Source organism: Mustelus asterias, chromosome 13, assembly GCF_964213995.1.
Source record: "Mustelus asterias chromosome 13, sMusAst1.hap1.1, whole genome shotgun sequence".
Taxonomy (NCBI): domain Eukaryota; kingdom Metazoa; phylum Chordata; class Chondrichthyes; order Carcharhiniformes; family Triakidae; genus Mustelus; species Mustelus asterias.
This window is the reverse complement of record NC_135813.1, coordinates 617573-634415: the sequence shown is the minus strand read 5'-3', so window position 1 is coordinate 634415 and position 16843 is coordinate 617573. Positions and strand designations below refer to the sequence as shown.

At 46.5% G+C, this 16843-nt stretch overlaps 1 protein-coding gene across 1 annotated transcript in view; it reads right to left on the bottom strand.

Annotated features, from left to right (window-relative positions):
• Positions 1–16843, bottom strand: part of ttc16 (tetratricopeptide repeat domain 16) — a 183780-nt gene that overhangs the window by 105499 nt on the left and 61438 nt on the right. Inside the window, exons 6-7 of the mRNA XM_078226122.1 lie at positions 9655–9800; positions 9448–9571 (exon numbers count right to left, since the gene is read on the bottom strand). Of these exons, the coding sequence (XP_078082248.1) occupies positions 9448–9571; positions 9655–9800 (270 nt within the window). The remainder of the gene's footprint in view (positions 1–9447; positions 9572–9654; positions 9801–16843) is intronic.

The window sequence follows — 16843 nt, the reverse complement described above, 5'->3', positions numbered from 1 at the left end:
ATGTGACTCCAAAGCCACTGCAATACGACATAGATTACAAAAAAAAAGGATGAGGTCCTAAAAGCAGAATACAGGGAGCTAGAACACAGAACAGTACAGCACAGAACAGGCCCTTCGGCCCACGATGTTGTGCCGAGCTTTATCTGAAACCAAGATCAAGCTATCCCACTCCCCATCATCCTGGTGTGCTCCATGTGCCTATCCAATAACCGCTTAAATGTTCCTAAAGTGTCTGACTCCACTATCACTGCAGGCAGTGCATTCCACACCCCAACCACTCTCTGCGTAAAGAACCTACCTCTGATATCCTTCCTATATCTCCCACCATGAACCCTATAGTTATGCCCCCTTGTAATAGCTCCATCTACCCGAGGAAACAGTCTTTGAACGTTCACTCTATCTATCCCCTTCATCATTTTATAAACCTCTATTAAGTCTCCCCTCAGCCTCCTCTGCTCCAGAGAGAACAGCCCTAGCTCCCTCAACCTTTCCTCATAAGACCTACCCTCCAAACCAGGCAGCATCCTGGTAAATCTCCTCTGCACTCTTTCCAGTGCTTCCACATCCTTCTTATAGTGAGGTGACCAGAACTGCACACAATATTCCAAATGTGGTCTCACCAAGGTCCTGTACAGTTGCAGCATAACCCCACGGCTCTTAAACTCCAACCCCCTGTTAATAAAAGCTAAGTAAGAAGTTTAACAACACCAGGTTAAAGTCCAACAGGTTTATTTGGTAGCAAAAGCCACACAAGCTTTCGAAGCTCTAAGCCCCTTCTTCAGGTGAGTGGGAATTCTGTTCACAAACAGAGTTTATAAAGACACAGACTCAATTTACATGAATAATGGTTGGAATGCGAATACTTACAACTAATCAAGTCTTTAAGAAACAAAACAAGGCGTTCGATAAGGTCCCCCATGCAAGACTTCTTGAGAAAGTGAGAGGGCATGGGATCCAAGGGGCTGTTGCCTTGTGGATCCAGAACTGGCTTGCCTGCAGAAGGCAGAGAGTGGCTGTGAAGGGGTCTTTCTCTGCATGGAGGTCAGTGACCAGTGGAGTGCCCCAGGGATCTGTTCTGGGACCCTTGCTGTTTGTCATTTTCATAAATGACCTGGATGAGGAAGTGGAGGGATGGGTTGGTAAGTTTGCTGACGACACCAAGGTAGGTGGTGTTGTGGATAGTTTGGAGGGATGTCAGAAGTTGCAGCGAGACATAGATAGAATGCAAGACTGGGCGGAGAAGTGGCAGATGGACTTCAACCCGGATAAGTGTGTGGTGATCCATTTTGGCAGATCCAATGGGATGAAGCAGCAGTATAATATGAAGGGTACCATTCTTAGCAGTGTAGAGGATCAGAAGGACCTTGGAGTCCGGGTCCATAGGACTCTTAAATCGGCCTCGCAGGTGGAGGATGCGGTCAAGAAGGCGTACGGCGTACTGGCCTTCATTAATCGAGGGATTGAGTTTAGGAGTCGGGAGATAATGCTGCAGCTTTATAGGACCCTGGTTAGACCCCACTTGGAGTACTGCGCGCAGTTCTGGTCACCTCATTACAGGAAAGATGTTGAAGCCATTGAAAGGGTGCAGAGGAGATTTACAAGGATGTTGCCTGGATTGGGGGGCATGCCTTATGAGGATAGGTTGAGGGAGCTTGGTCTCTTCTCCCTGGAGAGACGAAGGATGAGAGGTGACCTGATAGAGGTTTACAAGATGTTGAGAGGTCTGGATAGGGTAGACTCTCAGAGGCTATTTCCAAGGGCTGAAATGGTTGCTACGAGAGGACACAGGTTTAAGGTGCTGGGGGGTAGGTACAGAGGAGATGTCAGGGGTAAGTTTTTCACTCAGAGGGTGGTGGGTGAGTGGAATCGGCTGACGTCGGTGGTGGTGGAGGCAAACTCGTTGGGGTCTTTTAAGAGACTTCTGGATGAGTACATGGGATTTAATGGGATTGAGGGCTATAGATAGGCCTAGAGGTGGGGATGTGATCGGCGCAACTTGTGGGCCGAAGGGCCTGTTTGTGCTGTGGCTTTCTATGTTCTATGTTCTAAAACAATGGGAGTGGAGTGAGCATCAAGACAGGCTAAAAAGATGTGTATTGTCTCCAGACAAGACAGCCAGTGAAACTCTGCAGGTCCACGCAACTGCAACTGTTATAAGAACAGGATATGGCGCTAGACTCATTGATCAACAGTTCCAACGCGCCACAGCGAAAAACCGCACCGACCTCCTCAGAAGACAAACACGGGACACAGTGGACAGAGTACCCTTCGTTGTCCAGTACTTCCCCAGAGCGGAGAAGCTACGGCATCTCCTCCGGAGCCTTCAACATGTCATTGATGAAGACGAACATCTCGCCAAGGCCATCCCCACACCCCCACTTCTTGCCTTCAAACAACCGCACAACCTCAAACAGACCATTGTCCGCAGCAAACTACCCAGCCTTCAGGAGAACAGTGACCAAGACACCACACAACCCTGCCACAGCAACCTCTGCAAGACGTGCCGGATCATCGACACAGATGCCATCATCTCACGTGAGAACACCATCCACCAGGTACACGGTACATACTCTTGCAACTCGGCCAACGTTGTCTACCTGATACGCTGCAAGAAAGGATGTCCCGAGGCATGGTACATTGGGGAAACTATGCAGACGCTGCGACAACGGATGAATGAACACCGCTCGACAATCACCAGGCAAGACTGTCCTCTTCCTGTTGGGGAGCACTTCAGCGGTCACGGGCATTCGGCCTCTGATATTCGGGTAAGCGTTCTCCAAGGCGGCCTTCGCGACACACGACAGCGCAGAGTCGCTGAGCAGAAACTGATAGCCAAGTTCCGCACACACGCGGACGGCCTCAACCGGGATATTGGGTTCATGTCACACTATTTGTAACGCCCACAGTTGCGTGGACCTGCAGAGTTTCACTGGCTGTCTTAGAACATAGAACATAGAACATTACAGCGCAGAACAGGCCCTTCGGCCCACGATGTTGCACCGACCAGTTAAAAAAAACTGTGACCCTCCAACCTAAACCAATTTCTTTTCGTCCATGAACCTATCTACGGATCTCTTAAACGCCCCCAAACTAGGCGCATTTACTACTGATGCTGGCAGGGCATTCCAATCCCTCACCACCCTCTGGGTAAAGAACCTACCCCTGACATCGGTTCTATAACTACCCCCCCTCAATTTAAAGCCATGCCCCCTCGTGCTGGATTTCTCCATTGTCTGGAGACAATACACATCTTTTTAGCCTGTCTTGATGCTCTCTCCACTCCCATTGTTTTGTTTCTTAAAGACTTGATTAGTTGTAAGTATTCGTATTCCAACCATTATTCATGTAAATTGAGTCTGTGTCTTTATAAACTCTGTTTGTGAACAGAATTCCCACTCACCTGAAGAAGGGGCTTAGAGCTTCGAAAGCTTGTGTGGCTTTTGCTACCAAATAAACCTGTTGGACTTTAACCTGGTGTTGTTAAACTTCTTACTGTGTTTACCCCAGTCCAACGCCGGCATCTCCACATCAATAAAAGCTAACACACTATAGGCCTTCTTCACAGCTCTATCCACTTGAGTGGCAACCTTTAGAGATCTGTGGATATGCACCCCAAGATACATGCTGTATCATTGCTGAAAAGCCTGGTATGTGGCACTTTATCAAGTTCCATTTTGAAGTCTATGTACACACAATCACCCTCATCAAGTCTCTCTCATCACATCAAAATCCTCAAGCAAGTTAGTCAAGCACAATTTCATGTTTACTTAGATGGAATACAGTGTGGCAAAGTGTGAAGTTGTCCACTTTGGAAAAATTAAAAAGTAGAGTATTTTTTGAATGGTGAGACTTGTGAACGCATGCATTTAGAGGGACATCATAATGTGTATCGAGAAAGTTTATGAAAGGAAGTACAGGAGCAAGTCTTATTACAAATTATCCAGGTCATTGGTGTTGCTATTCCAGGAATAATGTGCACGGTTATGGTCTCCTTACCCAAGTAATGACATTCATTCGAGGAAGTGCAATGAATATACACTCCTGGATAAAGGAATTTATCATATGAAGAGTAACTAAGTTGACTAGGTCTATTCCCTAAAGTTTGAGAATGAGAGGTGATCTAATTGGAACATCTAAAATTCTTAAGGATCTGGAAAAAAGGTTATAAGTTTAGAGGTCTAGATAGTTGGTAAAAAGGAGCTGCCCCACCCAAAGAGCGGAATGGCAGTTCTGTCAATCACATGAAGCCTGATTAGAGGCAAAAGGTGTAAATTGCATTCTTCTGTTTGAAGCCTAAATGGTATGCGAGTCATCTCAGCCCAGCTGAGCTTGATATAAGAGAGAGGCATAAACGCTCTCAGTAAGTAAGCTTTGCGCAAGTGAAGTGGGAGACAGCCCGAGTGAGGCAGCCAGAGTGGAATAGAAAGTCAGTAATTTGGAGCAGTGTGGGAGGAGGTGCTTTTTCCCTTTTAGTTTTGTTTTCTTTCGTCTTGCTTTGTAACTGTTAATCTGCAGGGAGAGATCCAGAGGGCATCCTGGGAAGGTAAGTGATATAAAGACCTACCTCGGGTACCTCAGGATCTGTGACACTTCCAGCGCCTTGGACGATACATCTGCAGGAAGTTGCAGTTCCTCACAGACTGCATGGATGGGTTGGAGCACTAGTTGGATGCACTTTGGAGCACGAAGGTGGCAGAAAGCGTCATAAACAGGAGTTTTAGTGATGTGGTAACACCCAAGGTGCAGGCAGATAGATGGGTGACCACTAGAAGGGGCAGGCAGCCAGTGCAAGAATCGCCTGTGGTCGTCCCCCTCTCTAACGAGTATACCGTTGAGGTGGCCTATCAGGGGACGGCTGGCTCTGTTGTTAACCAGGGAGGGACAAAGCACTAGAGCAATAGTAATAGGGGACTCTATTGTTAGGGGTACAGATAGGCACTTCTGTGGACGTGAGAGAGACTCCAGGATGGTATGTTGCCTCCCTGGTGCCAGGGTCCAGGATGCCTTTGAACAGGCAGAAAGCAGTCTGAAGGGGGTGGGTGAACAGCCAGAGGTCGTGGTACATATTGGTACTAACGATATAGGTAGGAAGAGAGTGGTGAGGTCCTGCAGCAGCAGGTTAGACAGTTAGGTAGAAAGTTAAAAAGCAAGACCTCTAGGGTTGTAATCACAGGATTACTATAGGAAGACAGTACAGTACATGGGGCGGCACGGTAGCACAGTGGTTAGCACTGCTGCTTCACAGCTCCAGGGACATGGGTTTGATTCCTGGCTTAGGTCACTGTCTGTGTGGAGTTTGCACATTCTCCTCGTGTCTGCGTGGGTTTCCTCCGGGTGCTCCGGTTTCTTCCCACATTCCAAAGATGTGCGGGTTAGGTTGATTGGCCATGATTAAATTGCCCTTAGTGTCCTGAGATGCATAGGTTAGAGGGATTAGCGGGTAAATATGTAGGGATATGGGGGTAGGACCTGGGTGGGATTGTGGTCGGTGCAGACTTGATGGGCCGAATGGCCTCTTTCTGTACTGTAGGGTTTCTATGATTTCTATGACTTCTTTCTATGAGTTCAACATGTCGCTAAACAGCTGGCGTAGGAGGAGGGTTTCAGATATCTGGACCATTGAGATCTCTTCCGGAGTATTGGGATTCGATTATGATTGGAGTCATTGGGCCAAGAGACCAACTTTTTTTTAAAATTAATTGAAGGAGTAACTAAGAGCACAAGCCTTCCACATGGATGTAATTAATTGGCTGTTCACTCTCTCCCTGCAGAATGCTTTCTGCCCATTCAGAGGCATCCTGTACGCTAGCACCAGGGAGGCAACATGCCATCCTGGAGTCTCTTTCACATCCACAGAAGTGCCTTTCTGTACCCCTAACAATAGAGTTCCCTATAACTATTGCTCTGGTGCTTTGTCCTTCCCTGCTTAACAACAGAGCCAGTTGTGGTGCCATTGCTCTGGCTGCTGTTATCCCATGATAGGCCATCCCGCCCCCACAACAGTATCCAAAACGATATACTCGTTAGAGAGGGGGACGACCACAAGTGGGACCTATATAAGGACGGATTGCATCTAAACTGGGGGGACATAAATATTCTGGCCGGGAGGTTTGCTAGTGTCACACAGGAGGATTTAAACTATTTTGGCAGGGGGTTGGGAACCAAAGCAAATGTGAATTAACTGAAGGGGAACCAGAGAGTAAGACCAGTAAGATTCAGAGGGAGAGCAGGCAGGGTGTGGTTGCTGATCAAAGAGGGTCCGGTGGACTGAAGTGCATTTGTTTCAGTGAGAGAAGTATAACAGGTAAGGCAGATGAACTTAGAGTTTGGAACTATGATGTTGTTGCCATTAGAGGCTTGGTTAAGGGAAGGACAGGATTGGCAGCATAACATTCCAGGATACAGATGTTTCAGGTGGGACAGAGAGCGATGTAAAAGGGGTGGGGGAGTTGCACTATCAATCAAGGAGAATATCACAGCTGTACTGCGGGAGGACACCTTGGAGGACTCTTCCAGCGGGGCAATATGGGTAGAGCTCAGAAACAGGAAGGGTGTAGTCTCAATGTTGGGAGTTTAATATAGGCCCCTCCCAACAGCTTTTCAGGGGGGGGGGGGGCGCGGGGGAAGAGAAAGAGGAACAGATATGTAAGCAGATTTTGACGAGGTGTAAAAGTAACAGGGTTGTTGTGGTGGGTGATTTTAACTTCCCCTATATTGACTGGGACTCTTAGTGCTCGGGGCATGAATGGAGCACAGTTTGTAAGGAGCATCCAGGAGGGCTACTTGAAACATTATGTAGATAGTCCAACTAGGGAAGGACCAGGTATTGGGGAATGAGACCGGCCAGTTGGCCGACGTTTCAGCAGGGGAGCAATTCGGGAACAGTGACCACAATTCAATAAGCCTTAAAACGTACTGATGGATAAAGATAAGTGCAGTCCTCAGGTGAAGGTGCTAAATTGGGGAAGGCTAATTACAACAATATTAGGCAGGAACTGAAGAATGTTTGAGAACAAATCCACCTCTGGCATGTGGGAGGCTTTCACATGCAAGTTGATAGGAATTCAGGACCAGCACATTCCTGCATGGGTGAAGGATAAATATGGCAAGTTTCAGGAACTTGAGATATTGTGAGCCTAGTCAAAAAGAAAAAGGAAGCATTTGTCAAGGCTAGGAACACATGAAGCAAGTGTGGAATACAAGAAAAGTAGAAAGAAACTTAAGCAAGGAGTAAGGAGGGCTAAAAGGGGTCACAAAAAGTCATTGGCCAGCAGGATTAAGGAAAATCCCAAGGCTTTTTATACATATATCAAGAGCAAGAGGGTAGCCAGGGAGAGGATTGGTCGACTCAAGGACAGGGGAGGGAATCTATGTGTGGAGCCAGAGGAAATGGGCAAGGTATTAATTGAGTACTGTGCATCAGTATTCACCAAAGAGAAGGACTTAGTGGAGGATGAGTCTGGGAAAGGGTGTGTAGATAGTTTGGGTCATGTTGAGATCAAAAAAGGTGGTGGTATTGGGGTTCTTGAAAAACATTAAGGTAGACAAGCCTCCAGGGCCTGATGGGATATACCCCAGAATACAGAGAGGCAAGGGAGGAAATTGCTGGGGCATCGAGAGAAATCTTTGTATCCTCACTGGCTACAGGGGAGGTCCCAGTGGATTGGAGAATAGCCAATGTTGTTCCTTTGTTTAAGGGTAGCAAAAATAATCCAGGTAATTACAGGCCGGTGAGCCTTACATCACGGGTAGGGAAATTATTGGAGAGGATTCTTCAAAGACAGGATTTACTCTCACTTGGAAATAAGTGGACATATTAGCAAGAGGTAACATGGTTTTGTGAAGGGGAGGTCGTGTCTCAGAAACTTGATCGAGTTTTTAGAGGAAGTGACGAAGATGATTGATGAGAGTAGGGCAGTGGATGTTGTCTACATAGATTTCAGTAAGGCTTTTGACAAGGTCACTCACGGCAGACCAGTACAGAAGGTGAAGTCGCACGGGATCAGAGGTGAGCTGGCAAGATGGATATAGAACCGGTCCAGTCATAGAAGACAGAGGGTAGCAGTAGAAGGGTGCATTTCTGAATGGAGGGCTGTGACTAGTGGCGTTCCTCAGGGATCAGTGCTGGGACCTTTGCTGTTTGTAATATATATATTGGAAGAAAATGTAACTGGTTTGATTAGTAGGTTTGTGGACGACATAAAGATTGGAGAAATTGTGGATAGTAATGAGGACCATCAGAGGATACAGCAAGATATAGATCGGTTGGAGACCTGGGCGGAGAGATGGCAGATGGAGTTTAATCCGGACAAATGTGAGGTAATCCATTTTGGAAGGTCTATTACAGATGGGAAATATACAGTAAATGGCAGAATCCTCAAGAGTATTGATAGGCAGAGGGATCTGGGTGTACAGGCACACAGATCACTGAAAGTGGCAACGCAGGTGGAGAAGGTAGTCAAGAAAGCATATGGCATGCTTGTCTTCATCGGCTGGACATGAAGTTTAAAAATTAGCAAGTTATGTTGCAGTTTTATAGAACCTTAGTAAGGCTGCACTTGGAATATAGTGTTCAATTCTGGTAGCCACACTACCAGAAGGATGTGGAGGCTATGGAGAGGGTACAGAAAAGATCTACCAGGATTTGCCTGGTATGGAGGGCATTAGCTATGAGGAGAGGTTGAAGAAACTTGGTTTGTTCTCAGTGGAATGACGGAGGTTGAGGGGCGACCTGATAGAAGTCTACAAGATTATGAGGGGCATGGACAAAGTGGATAGTCAGAAGCTTTTTCCCAGGGTGGAAGAGTCAATTACTAGGGGGCATAGGTTTAAAGGTGCAAAAGGCAAGATTTAAAGGAGATGTACAAGGCAAGTTTAAAAAAAAACACAGAAGGTAGTGGGTGCCTGGCACTTGCTGCCGGTGGAGGTAGTGGAAGCAGATACGATAGTGACTTTTAAGGGATGTCTGAACAAATACAAGAATAGGATGGGAATGGAGGGATATGGTTCTGGAGGGTAGGGGGTTTTAGTTCAGTCGGGCAGCATGGTCGGTGCAGGCTTGAAGGGCCGTAGGGCCTGTTCCTGTGTGATAATTTTCTGTGTTCTTATCGGAGAAGATGTTTCTCCTTGCTGCAGAAACTAAAACACGCATTCAAAACTTCAAAAAAAAGTTGGCATTCAGGACTGAGCTGAAAGGAAATTTCTAAGGATTATGAATATTTGGAATTCTTCACCTCAGACAGCTGTGAATGCTTAGTCATTCAGCATGCTCAAGACACAGATCGACAGATATTTGGGTACTATGGGAATTAAGCGATTTGGGGATAGTGTTGGAGGAGGGAGTCGAGGTAGATTATCAACCTTGATCTTGTTGAATGGCAGAGCACGCTCAAAAGGGCCTAATGGCCTACTCCTGCTACTCATTATGCTCTTAGGTCACATTCTTACCAAGGTAGGATGCTCCTTTCCTGTAGTTGCCAGTAACTCGTATGCAGCTGCTTCCATTGCCCTGGCAGATACCACATTTGTCTAAAGTCTGGGTGGAAAAGAGCACCCCATCACATCCGATGGGCTGCAGAATACAGGGAGAACATGAAACAAAAGTCAACAAGATTTGAAATTTTTAAATGCAACTATGTAGGTTATGTTCACAACCTCACAACTGCCAGCTATACAGACTCCTCGGTATTCCCTGTATTTACAAGATGTTCCATCCCGTGCTGGGACCATCAGTTGTCTCTGCCCATCTATGGTAGTACATTGAAGGTCACAAGGTTTGCTTGAAATGTGCACATAATCATCTGCAAGAAATGAACAATAATTCAAATTTATAAAAATGACTTTTCACCTAAAAAATCCCATAACACTTCACTTAATTAAATCACTTTAAAGAGCACTCACTACTTTCTGGACAAATCCATAAATAGCAATGAATCACAATACTACAGTGCAGAAGAGGCCCTTCGGCCCATCAAGTCCATACCAAAGCATGAAAGGCCCCGACCTACCCACCTAATCCCACTTGCCAGCACTTGGCCCATTGCCTTGAATGTTATTGTGTGCCAAGTACACACCCAACGTCCCAGGCAGCGCATTCCAGACTGTCACCGTCGGGGTAAAACATTTTTTCCTCAAATCCCCCGCCTCTGACTTTTAACCTGTGTCCCCTTGTAACCGACCCTTCAATAAATAGCTGCTGCCTACCCACCCTGTCCATGCCCCTCAATCTTGAGCACCTCTATCAGGTCGCCTCTCAAGTCTTCTCTGCTCCAGAGAAAACAATCCAAGCCTATCCAACCTCTTTATAAATGTTCAATCCCAGGCAACATCCTGCTGAACCTCCTCTGCACCCCCTCCAGTGCAATCACATTCTTCCAATAATGTGGCAACCAGAACTGCGCACAGTACTCCAGCTGTGGCCTCACCAAAATTCTATACAACTCCAACATGACCTCTCTTCTTTTGTAATCTATACCCCAATTGATAAAGACATGGGGAGGTGATAGCCTAGTGGTATCATCACTAGATTATTAATCCAGAAACTCAGCTAATATTCTGGGGACCCACATTTGAATCCAGTCACAGCAGAATTTGAATTCAGTAAAAATAAATCTGGAATTACGAATCTACTGATGGGTTTGTCTGACAATCTACTGATTGTCAGACAAACCCATCTGGTTCACTAATGTCCTTTAGGGAAGGAAATCTGCCATCCTTACCCCATCTGGCCTACAGGTGACTCCAGAGCCACAGCAATGTGGTTGACTCTCAACTGTCCAAGGGCAATAAATGCTGGCTAGCCAGTGACATGTGGAGATGCCGGCGTTGGACTGGGGCAAGCACAGTAAGAAGTCTCACAACACCAGGTTAAAGTCCAACAGGTTTATTTGGTAGCACAAGCATAAGCTTTTGGAGCACTGCCCCTTCATCAGGTGTGCAGGAGTTCTGTTCACAAACAGGACATATATAGATACAAACTCAATTTACAAGATAATGGTTGGAATGTGAGTCTTTACAGGCAATCAAGTCTTAAAGGTACAGACAATGTGAGTGGAGAGAGTGTTAAGCACAAGTTAAAGAGATATGTATTGTCTCCAGCCAGGACAGTTAATGAGATTTTGCAAGCCCAGGCAAGTTGTGGGGGTTACAGATAGTGTGACATGAACCCAAGATCCCAGTTGAGGATGTCCTCATGTGTGCGGAACTTGGCTATCAGGTTTTGCTCAGCGATTCTGTGTTGTCGTGTGTTGTGAAGGTCGCCTTGGAGAACACTTACCCGAAGATCAGAGGCTGAATGCCCGTGACTGCTGAAGTGTTCCCCAACAAGAGGAGAACACTTCCCCCCACGACTTGCAAAATCTCACTAACTGTCCTGGCAGGAGACAATACACATTTCTAACCTGTGCTTAATCCTCTCGCCACTCATTGTCTGTACCTTTAAGACCTGATTGCCTGTAAAGACTCGCATTCCAACCATTATCTTGAAAATTGATTTTGTATCTATATATGCCCTGCTTGTGAACAGAACTCCCACTCACCTGATGAAGGGTCATTGCTCGGAAAGCTTGTGGTACCAAATAAACCTGTTGGACTTTAACATGGGTGTCACTGGCTAGTAATTTTTTGGCTTTGATTCACAGTGAAGCTGACTGCGTTTAGAGAGCCCAGACAGAGTGTTGTACGCCTTATGACACTGAAAGCACTCATACTTACTAGCCAGTGACACCCATGTCCCATGAAAGAATAAAAAAGTGCAACATGCCTTTTTCACCACCCGATCAACCTGTCCTTCCACCTTCAGAAATCTAGGGACAAAAACGCCAAGGTCCCTTTGTTCTTCAGAACTGCCCAGTGTCAGACATTTCATAGTATACTTCCTTGTCAAATTACTCCTTCCAAAGTGCATCACCTCACACTTTTCAGGATTAAATTCCATCTGCCCATTTGACCATCTTGTCTACATCTTAGAAACATAGAAAAACTACAGCACAAACAGGCCCTTCGGCCCACAAGTTGTGCCGAACACATCCCTACCTTCTAGACCAACCTATAACCCTCCATCCTATTACGCTCCACGTACTCATCCAGGAGTCTCTTAAAAGACCCTATTGAGTTCGCCTCCACCACCACTGACGGCAGCCGATTCCACTCGCCCACCACCCTGTGTGAAAAACGTACCCCTAACAACTCCCCTGTACCTACCCCCCAGCACCTTAAACCTGTGTCCTCTCGTAGCAGCCATTTCCACCCTGGGAAAAAGCCTCTGAGAGTCCACCCGATCTATGCCTCTCAACATCTTATATACCTCCATTAGGTCTCCTCTCATCCTACGTCTCTCCAAGGAGAAAAGACCGAGCTCCCTCAGCCTATCCTCATAAGGCATGCCACTCAATCCAGGCAACATCCTTGTAAATCTCCTCTGCACCCTTTCAATCTTTTCCACATCCTTCATGTAATGAGGCGACCAGAACTGAGCACAGTACTCCAGGTGGGGTCTGATGAGGGTCTTATATAGCTGCATCATTATCCCCGGACTCCTAAACTCAATCCCTCGATTGATAAAGGCCAGCACACCATACGCCTTCTGAACCACCTCCTCCACCTGCGGGGCCGATTTCAGAGTCCTATGGACCCGGACCCCAAGGTCCTTCTGATCCTCTACAGTACTAAGAGTCTTTCCTTTTATATTGTACTCCTCCATCCCATTTGACCTACCAAAATGGACCATGACGCATTTATCTGGGTTGAAGTCCATCTGTCACTTGTCCGCCCAGTCTTGCATCCTATCTATGTCCCTCTGTAACTTCTGACATCCCTCCAGACTATCCACAAACTCACCAACCTTCGTGTCGTCGGCAAACTTACCAACCCATCCCTCCACTTCCTCATCCAGGTCATTTATGAAAATGACAAACAAGGGTCCCAGAACAGATCCCTGGGGCACACCACTGGTGACCGACCTCCATTTAGAAAAAGACCCATCGATACCCACTCTCTGCCTCCTTTGGGCAAGCCAGTTCTGGATCCACCGGGCAGCAGCCCCTTGGATCCCATGCCCTCTCACTTTTTCTCGAAGCCTTGCATGGGGGACCTTATCGAACGCCTTGCTAAAATCCATATAAACCACATCTACCGCCTTCCCTTCGTCAATGTGTTCAGTCACATTTTCGAAGAACTCCACCAGGCTCGTAAGGCACGATCTGCCCTTGACAAAGCTATGCTGAGTATTCTTGAGCATACTAAACCTCTCTAAATGCTCATATATCCTGTCCCTCAGGATCTTCTCCATCAGTTTACCAACCACTGAGGTTAGACTCACCGGTCGGTAATTACCTGGGCTATCCCTATTCCCCTTCTTGAAAATAGGAACCACATCCGCAATCCTGTGGCACACCTCCCGTCTCCATCGACGACGCAAAGATCATCGCCAGAGGCTCTGCAATCTCTTCCCTCGCCTCCCACAGTAACCTGGGGTACATCCCATCCGGACCCGGTGACTTATCTATCTTTATGCCATTCAAAGATTCTAGCACAACCTCTTTCTTAAAGTCCACATACTCAATCCTTTCAGTCCACCGCACGCCCACAGTACATCCACCCAGGTCCTTCTCCTCTGTGAAAACCAAGGCAAAATACTCATTGAGCACCTCTGCCATTTCTACTGGTTCCGTAGAGACTTTCCCGCCTTCACCTTTTATAGGCCCTACTCCGTCATGTCTCATCCTTTTACTCTTCACATATTTATAGAACGCCTTCGGGTTCTCCTTAATCCTACCTGCCAGGGCCTTCTCGTGACGTAAGAACATAAGAACATAAGAAATAGGAGCAGGAGTAGGCCATCTAGCCCCTCGAGCCTGCCCCGCCATTCAATAAGATCATAGCTGATCTGACGTGGATCAGTACCACTTACCCGCCTGATCCCCATAACCCTTAATTCCCTTACCGATCAGGAATCCATCCATCCACGCTTTAAACATATTCAGCGAGGTAGCCTCCACCACCTCAGTGGGCAGAGAATTCCAGAGATTCACCACCCTCTGGGAGAAGAAGTTCCTCCTCAACTCTGTCTTAAACCGACCCCCCTTTATTTTGAGGCTGTGTCCTCTAGTTTTAACTTCCTTACTAAGTGGAAAGAATCTCTCCGCCTCCACCCTATCCAGCCCCCGCATTATCTTATAAGTCTCCATAAGATCCCCCCTCATTCTTCTAAACTCCAACGAGTACAAACCCAATCTCCTCAGCCTCTCCTCATAATCCAAACCCCTCATCTCCGGTATCAACCTGGTGAACCTTCTCTGCACTCCCTCCAATGCCAATATATCCTTCCTCATATAAGGGGACCAATACTGCACACAGTATTCCAGCTGCGGCCTCACCAATGCCCTGTACAGGTGCATCAAGACATCCCTGCTTTTATATTCTATCCCCCTCGCGATATAGGCCAACATCCCATTTGCCTTCTTGATCACCTGTTGTACCTGCAGACTGGGCTTTTGCGTCTCATGCACAAGGACCCCCAGGTCCCTTTGCACGGTAGCATGTTTTAATTTGTTTCCATTGAGATAGTAATCCCATTTGTTATTATTTCCTCCAAAGTGTATAACCTCGCATTTCTCAACGTTATACTCCATTTGCCATATCCTAGCCCACTCACTCAGCCTGTCCAAATCTCTCTGCAGATCTTCTCCGTCCTCCACACGATTCACTTTTCCACTTATCTTTGTGTCGTCTGCAAACTTCGTTACCCTACACTCCGTCCCCTCCTCCAGATCATCTATATAAATGGTAAATAGTTGCGGCCCGAGTACCGATCCCTGCGGCACGCCACTAGTTACCTTCCTCCAACCGGAAAAACACCCATTTATTCCGACTCTTTGCTTCCTGTCGGATAGCCAGTCCCCAATCCACTTTAACACACTACCCCCAACTCCGTGTGCCCTAATCTTCTTCAGCAGCCTTTTATGGGGCACCTTATCAAACGCCTTTTGGAAATCCAAAAACACCGCATCCAACGGTTCTCCTCCATCAACCGCCCTAGTCACATCTTCATAAAAATCCAACATGTTCGTCAAGCACGACTTTCCCCTCATCAATCCATGCTGCGTCTGATTGATCGAACCATTTCTATCCAGATGCCCTGCTATCTCCTCTTTAATAATGGATTCCAGCATTTTCCCTACTACAGACGTTAAGCTGACGGCCTATAGTTACCCGCCTTTTGTCTCCTTCCTTTTTTAAACAGCGGCGTAACATTAGCCGTTTTCCAATCAACCGGCACTACCCCAGAATGCAACGAGTTTTGATAAATAATCACCAACGCATCCACTATTACCTCTGACATTTCTTTCAATACCCTGGGATGCATTCCATCCGGACCCGGGGACTTGTCCACCTTCAGTCCCATTAGTCTACCCAGCACTGCCTCTCTGATAACATTAATTGTATTAAGTATTTCTCCTGCTGCCAACCCTCTATCGTTAATATTTGGCAAACTATTTGTGTCCTCCACTGTGAAGACCGACACAAAAAACTTATTTAAAGACTCAGCCATATCCTCATTTCCCACTATTAACTCCCCCCTCTCGTCCTCCAAGGGTCCAACATTCACTCTAGCCACTCTATTCCTTTTTATATATTTATAAAAACTTTTACTACCATTTTTTATATTAATTGCTAGCCTAGCTTCATAGTCTATCCTTCCTTTCTTTATCGCTTTCTTAGTCTCTCTTTGTTGTTTCTTAAATTTTTCCCAATCACTTGTTTCTCCACTATTTTTGGCCACTCTGTACGCAGCTGTTTTTATTTTAATACTCTCCTTTATTTCCTTCGTTATCCACGGCTGGTTCTCCCTTTTCTTACAATCCTTGTTTTTTGCTGGAATATATTTTTGCTGAGAACTGAAAAGGATCTCCTTCAAAATCCTCCACTGTTCCTCAGCTATCCTACCTGCCAGCCTGCTCTCCCAGTCTACCTTAGCCAATTCATCCCTCCTCCTATCATATTTCCCTCTGTTCAAACAGAGGACACTGGTTTGAGACCAAACTTTCTCCTCTTCCATCTGAATCAGAAATTCGACCATATTGTGGTCACTAGACCCAAGAGGGTCCTTCACAATAAGATCCTTAATTCTACCTACCTCGTTACACAATACCAGATCCAAAATAGCTCGTTCCCTCGTCGGTTCCGTAACATGCTGTTCAAGGAAACTATCCCAACAGCATTCTAAGAACTCTTCCTCCATTCCACCCATACCGACTTGAGTCTGCCAGTCAATGTGCATGTTGAAGTCCCCCATGATTATTGCCGTTCCGTTTTTACACGCATCCCTTATCTGCTTGTTTATAGCCCTCCCTACCTCAACATTATTATTTGGGGGCCTATATACCACACCTACTAGTGTCTTTCTCCCTCTACTATTCCTCATCTCTACCCATAATGATTCCACGTTTTGTTCCTCAGAGCCTATGTCATACCTCAGTACTACCCTGATATTATCTCTTATTAATAGCGCGACCCCACCACCTTTTCCTTCCTGTCTATTCTTCCTAAACGCCTGATACCCCTGGATATTCATCTCCCAGTCCTGGTCACCTTTCAGCCACGTTTCTGTAATGGCCACTAGATCGTACCCACTTGTGCTGATTTGCACCATCAGCTCATTTACCTTGTTCCGAATGCTTCGTGCATTCAGGCAAAGTGTCCTTATTCCAGCTTTTATCTGGACCCGCTTTGATGAGTCGCGAACACCCTCACCCTCTACTCCCTTATCTAAATTACCGCCTTCATTCACTTGCACCCTCTCCTCTACCATTAATTTTGTAATTCCCCTTACCCCTGCATCCTC